At 37.2% G+C, this 6,971-nt stretch overlaps 1 protein-coding gene across 1 annotated transcript; it reads right to left on the reverse strand.

Annotated features, from left to right (window-relative positions):
* Positions 1 to 1,248: 1,248 nt before the first annotated feature.
* LOC21397294 lies at positions 1,249 to 6,743 on the reverse strand. Its single transcript, XM_024167431.1, has 10 exons — positions 6,277 to 6,743; positions 5,232 to 5,442; positions 4,994 to 5,143; positions 4,726 to 4,809; positions 4,454 to 4,519; positions 3,353 to 3,451; positions 3,084 to 3,128; positions 2,478 to 2,879; positions 2,182 to 2,285; positions 1,249 to 1,949 (listed from the first exon to the last, which is right to left on the reverse strand). The coding sequence occupies exons 1-10, from the start codon at positions 6,646 to 6,648 to the stop codon at positions 1,305 to 1,307; spliced, it is 2,178 nt and encodes a 725-aa protein (XP_024023199.1). The 5' UTR covers positions 6,649 to 6,743; the 3' UTR covers positions 1,249 to 1,304.
* Positions 6,744 to 6,971: the final 228 nt, after the last annotated feature.

A 6,971-nucleotide genomic window follows, 5' to 3' on the forward strand; every position in this document is an offset into this window, starting at 1 on the left:
TAAGTCAACGCCTATTTGCTCTGGATCTACTGGCCCAGACGCTTGAATCTATTCCACCGCAAACAACCGAATATACTACTGCAGGATATTCCGCTGCTTCTGTTGTTATTGCTCCCACCTGTCACTACGCCACCTCAGCAGCTGGGACTGGAACTGCTTCCGAATCTGGTACTTTCCCCAACTTTTTCTATCTATCCTTAGAAGTAGGGCGAGTGTCTAAAGACCGGGTTATCTCTCTAAATCAGGTTATTCACTGGGCTGTTAAGCCATCGAGTCTTCTAGGGTTGATTGACCCGTTTCAAGAGGATGGATTTCCTTTTCATGCCATATGCGCTTTTCCTTTACTTTTTCCCCCTTTTTCTTTCCGGTCCTTGTTCTCGAAAGTCTTCATTTCCGTGTTTTTAGAAAGAGAAGAAAGAGAATGCGCCCACTACACTCACTCGTATAAATACGGCTAGACTCTAACTCCATTTTGGTAAGGAAAAAACTAACGCACTTTACTATATGGTCTTGAGTAGGTCAAGAGAACTAAGAACTCACTCATTCAAAGGTCTTTTGAGAACTCATAAGTTTTGAGAGCTAGAACTCGAGTCTAGAACTTAGAGGCCGCTCACGTAACTCCGCTGGAAGGCATAAGCGCACTAACAAGCCGCTAAGCCAGCTAACAACTGAACGCGTTTTTGTCAGCTCGTCATTGAGTCCAGTGAGGCTGATTCCTTTATATACATATTAACACTCGATGCTTTGCCATGGGGATAACGCCTAGATAGGTGGGGGAGATGCAGCCACAAAGCATGGATTTTTGTCCGATTCATTGAGATCACCAGCCTCGGAAGATAGATATGCAGATTAGCTTTTCCCATGGTCCGTGGAGGCTGGAATGCATGGAAATGCAGGAATAGGTGGACATTTCCACCGATATTTTCTCTCATGGTTCCTTAAAACTGGAGTAGCAATATTTTTTCCTATACCGATATTTTCATCCTTGAGCATTAGGATTAATTGTGTGGTACATCCTAAATAGATAAGATGTTATATAATATTGAAGTGATACAAATAACAACAAAGAAAGAGGAGACATGTGAATTGCATATCAAATAACGCACAACGAAATCTAGACGTCCAATTAGAAACATATAGAAAACAAAACAAAATTCATCATAGAGAATACAGAGTTCTATATTAATCTAAAAACAATGATCCAATTAAACACAAAAATTAGAATAAAAACATCCAAGCCAAGGCATATTCTTCAGCCATAATTAGGAACGAACCCAACAAATTAACAAGTTAATGAAGCCTGTTTAGCGCATGCATGGTCTGGGGTTCAAAAACTTGCCACAACAAGGAAAATAGTCACACAAACTTTCCACCAAGTCGTGTGCAGTGAACCAAGAGATTCTCAGATACAGCGGAAGCTGCATAAATAGGAATATGGCGACCGGACAACAAGCGATGGCGTAGATAGGAATGGCGGCCCAGTGGAGCTTCTTCCTCATCATGAGCGCGAGCGTGGCGGCGAAAGCGACCATCAAAGCCGCCACGGAGAAGAACAGCATGGTGAGGCCTAAAACCAGCTTCAATGGCAGGGACCTCCGGAAGTCTTGCTCTTGCGTTTTGGAGGTCATGATGGAAAGGAAAATGACAACGGAGGTGAGGGAGAAGCAGAGGGAGAGCGTGTCCGCGGTCGTGAAGATGATGAACGGCGTCTCTTTGAGGAGGGGTGGGTAGCCCTTATCGTCAAAGCCGCCGGGGACAGTGTAGGAGCAGGTGTAGGCGATGGTGGCTATGAGGACGGCGACGAGGGAGCAGGCCTGCGCGGTCCGCATCAGCCATTCCTCACCACTCTTGGCGAGGTCTTTGTGCTGTTTGATGAACAAGGATTTGGCTGTGTGCCCCACTTTGTTGCGGTGGTTGACCAAATATGGAGGCACTTTTTCCTCAACTCTCTGCATTTTTATTCAATCAAACGAATTGGAGCTTTTTAGAGGTTAAATATTTATACGCTAGCTAACTAATCTAGTATCAACCTCTGTAAACTTCATGCACAAAACATTGATATTTCCACATATTATTGAATAAGAAATATCTTTTTTCCATTCTTCTTCTTCCACACTAATCCGGAAATTTTGATGTGCTAGATATACAAAACAGAGAAGTGAATGAGAGAAAACTTGGCACCTTAAACCATTGTATCTCAAGCTGCATACGAAGGGCTTCCCCAGGCCTATCCCTCACGAAATTCTCGCTCAAATACGCCGCTTCATGCAAAACACTGTCACCTTCTACGGTGTGGCAGAGTCACGAAATAATAATAATAATAATTATTATTATTATTATTATTATTTTTAGTGGGAGCACAATATGAAACACAAAAGAAATAATGAGGTATATATAATCAGACTAATAATAGAGGCACATACAAAATGAATGAAAAAAAAATAAATAAATAAAAAATTAAAAATTAAAAAACCGACCAGCTGTGTTGATCTGCCTCAACAACGATAATTTCCGAATGCTTGAAGGATGAGGAAGGTCGAATATTTGTGCTCTGCGATATCTGGCTGCAACATGGTATATGTTCTCGTTTCTGTCGTTCACATGCTCTATGGTCTGTGGATACTCGTCAAGAATAGACTTTACTATCTCCATGATCCCGTTTCTTGCTGCTGCAAATAGAGGACTCTCGGATCGAAAAGTACTTGTTTCAGAATGCACAACAGGCATGGTATTTTGATTTTCTTGTTCTTTTTCTCGGCCTGAGGCTCCGGAGTCTGCTTCAGTCCATGACAGATCCTTTTTAGCCAGAATCTCGACAAGCTCCACTACTTTGTTGTGCCTCTTCTTTATGTCCCACAGCTTTTTAACGAATGGCATTACTTTTTGGATTCCAATGTCGACAGATAATTAAGCAAACATTTAGCAAGAAAATCCTCTTTCAGCAAAATTCACTAAAGTTTTTTTTTTTTATATGTTTTTCGTCATTACTTGAGATCCGAGATTTGTATTAGTGTCTGTGTGCATGTGTGTATGATTGTTTTTCAAAGTTTGCAGAATTCCGTAATTAGCTATCTACAAATTACCTTCAGCTGCACGACTCCAAAAAGTAGAGTACGCTTTTGAGATCCCTGAAAATGTTTGGCATCACACAACATTTTCATCCAGTAGTTCAAAACAAATTAAAGCAAATTAAGAGAAATTCTTTACTCTTTTGAAACAAGATCTAATCATTTCAACGAGAATTACGAGAGTAAAATATAGCCTTTTTCAGTACTTTGAATAAAAGCATCTGGAAAAGGTATTATATGCCTAATTCCATGTGTAGCAAGAATGCAATGTTTGCCTCAATTACCAGTACGCTGGTTTGCTTGGCTAGATTTCTGGGTAGACCGTAACATCCTTTCATGGCCACTCTCCAAATCTTTCTCTCTACTCGAGGCACCCTGCGATTCTATATCATCAAATTTAAGGATATATATCAATGAGGGGTCTAAATCACAGGGAAAATGCTTAAATCTGATAATCTAGAAAGGTAGGTAAAATTTTAGACTTACAATAATTCAAATATTTATTAATTACTTCAATTATTCATTAGACCATATTATTTCACATGAATTATTAGAATAATAGTCTTTTCGGTTCTTTAAATAATTAGCACTGTGCCTTCAATGCTCAGTTGCAATATATGGCCCATTCTGGTATTGGCTTTAGGAGGCTCCAAATAGGAAATATATATATATGTATATATATATATATATGTGTGTGTGTGTGTACATACTATATGTAAATAAAAATGAAGTTCTAAACAACGCAGAAAATGCTTAAATCTGGTAAAGCTAGGAAGGTAGGTTAAATATTCCAAGTCCTTTAGAGTTTTAGGCTTACTGAATAATTCAAATATTAGTTACTCGAAATATTCTTCAGATCATATTAGTTCACTAGAATTACTATCTAGCTGAGTAATAAGGGTTTTTTTTTTTTTTAATAAGCTTACAAGGTATGCTTTCAAATGCTAATTATTAGCTATATATGGCCCAGTTTGGAGGCTCCAAAAGTCTTTGTACATTACACAAGGCTAGTAAAGTGTAAAAAATGGATTCAAATCACTCTTTTAATTTTTGATGACTCAATTAGTGTTTAACTAATTAATCTTGTCATATCAAGCATGAAAAAACACTATCTTATACATAAAAATTGAACAAGTGATGTAATTGGTAGCACAACTTAGGTAATTTTACCTCTGATTCCACTATAGGGTAGAGAGTTCGAATCTCTCACCCTCAAATTAAAATAAATAAATAAATAAAAAGGTGATTCGAGTCCACAGAAAACTACTTTGCACAAATATTAATGCACTTTTGAGTTCTACTTGTACTTCTTATTTTACAATAAGTAGAAAAGTTTTCTTTCTTCCAAAGCCGTACAAGGAAACAAAACATTTGCCTCAACTTACCAATAGGATTATTTGCTGGGCTAGATCCCTGGCCAGTCTTCGAATCTTCACTCGAGGCAGCCTTGTCTATAGGGTAAAGAGTTCGAATCTCTCACCCTCAAATTAAAATAAATAAATAAATAAAAAGGTGATTCGAGTCCCACAGAAAACTACTTTGCACAAATATTAATGCACTTTTGAGTTCTACTTGTACTTCTTATTTTTACAATAAGTAGAAAAGTTTTCTTTCTTCCAAAGCCGTACAAGGAAATAAAACATTTGCCTCAACTTACCAATAGGATTATTTGCTGGGCTAGATCCCTGGCCAGTCTTCGAATCTTCACTCGAGGCAGCCTTGTCTTCCGTTTTTGGAAGGCCTGATCGTAGGAGAAGAAGTATGAAGAAAGGATATATATATATATATATATATATTATATTCCAACGAGGGGATAATCCAAACACACGGAAAATCAATGCTTTTAAATCTGGTGAAGCTAGAAAGTTAATTACTCCAGTAATAGAAGAGTTTTTAGACAATTACAAGAGTTTTTAGACAATTACAATAATAGAGTAGCCCAGTCAAAATGCCCATGCGGCATCTACTCCTGAACATAGTTGGCATGTTAGCTACCATCAGAAAACATGTCATGCCATTTACATCCCTTGAATCCGCCGTTACGCAGTTATATTCTAGTAATTTCAATGCGGTTTCTGCATCGAAAAAATTGTACACATATTTGTGAAAATGTAAACACTTTGCATGTTACGATTAAAGTAAAAAAAAAAAACTAGCTATTACCCATGTGTCCTCCAAGGATGGCTACGTGAAGAATGCTGGTACTATCATTTCGCCTGACGTGAACGTCCCAGCAGCGGACTTTACGAGCTAAATAACTGACGACATTTGTCTTGCCAAAGGCCGCGGCTCGGAACAGAGCGGACTCTCCTCGGTCGTTCTTAACTTTGAGAAGTTCATTATCAGGGTCAGTAGCGGAGTTATGATTTGATTTCTGGGGACCATAAACTAAGGGTGTGAAAAATGTTAAAAACCCTAATAACATCAACGCTTAATATTATTAGTTAGGATTTTTGCTCCGATAAGCTATTAGTTAGGTGGAAGTGCGTTTTAAGTCTGTGCATATTTGAACAGTTCATTGAATCTTTTGATACATGAATTTAAATTTTGAAGAGTTCAGTGTATTTTTCTTTTTTCTTTTTTTGATTTTATTACTTTTTCAAGAGTTTAATATAGTAATGTACATGCATAGGTATATATTTTACTAGAATGGATTGAAATGCATGTTTCAGGTAAAACATGTTTTTCTTTGACTAGTATATACATATAGACAAGTAGACTTACATATTTGAGTAATAAAAACTTTAGTATGCAAATTAAATAAAAAAAAAAATTTATTTAGGTGGCGTATATGAGAAATTAGTAGTTGGGAATTTCACAAGAAAAAAAAAAGGATGTTTAAGAAAAAATTTACTTCAACAAAGGCAAATTAGAGAAAAAGTGTTTATTAGAAAATAGTAATTGAGAATGTTACTTGAAAAAATAAATACTCAATTAGGAACACATTTGAGAGAAACTATATATCAACCGATTATTCACTTTTGATATAATAAAGATTGTATGAGAAAAAGAGATATTTTTCTAAGGGACCAATTGGAAAAAAAAAAAATTGTTTTCATAAGAGTAAATTAAAGGAAAAATAATTCAATTAGGTACATTCCAAAGTTTAAGATTTAATAGGAAAAAAGTTGTTAATTAAGGAGGGCATATATGAAAAAAAGTTGAAAACCCAACCCATAAGGCAAAAAATAAAAATAAACTCTCTCACCTCCCTCCACCGTTGATCACGATCCAGCAATAGTTGAATGATAACCAAACCTTTATCGTTATCTTCACAGGTGACAGCCTGATGGAGAGCCGTGTCTCCATACGCGTTCTTTTTTTGAAGAGGAGAACCTTCGAGTTCGGGATAAGGATTGAATATTGGGGACTCCTTATCATCTCTCAATAATTCATCGAGCAGAAACTCGACAAGTTTTTTGTCTCCGCTGCACACTGCAATGTGAAGGGCGGTGTCTTCGTAAACTGTTAAAGGAGCAGTCACAAATTCCTCGTGCTGCTCGTAGAATTCCTTCATCTTCTTCCAGTCCTTGCTCATGGCTGCACTGTAAGGCTCCTTCATTTTTGCTACGCTCCCCATCTCTCTCTCTATCTCTCTCTCTCTCTCTCCTTTTCTCTTTCTCCCTCTCTCTCTCCTTTTCTCTTTCTCTCTCAAGATGTGAAGTTCGTTTACAATTTAAGGACAATACGTTTATGTTAGAGGGCATATACACTTTGCTTGATTAAATGAAAAAGGTCTCGGAATGGACGATTCTTGCTTTATCTCTCAGTTTAAAAGGACAAAGTGAGAGATGGTATCCTCTTTGCGTAAATGAGTAACAAAATTAAAAGTGACGATACTTGCATTCAATCTGCATTTTGTTGTTTTTAGCTATGTTGTTGTTTGAAACTCTATTGTCGATT

This window comes from Morus notabilis, unplaced genomic scaffold (genome assembly GCF_000414095.1).
Source record: "Morus notabilis unplaced genomic scaffold, ASM41409v2 Scaffold1292, whole genome shotgun sequence".
In the NCBI taxonomy this organism is placed as follows: Eukaryota; Viridiplantae; Streptophyta; class Magnoliopsida; order Rosales; family Moraceae; genus Morus; species Morus notabilis.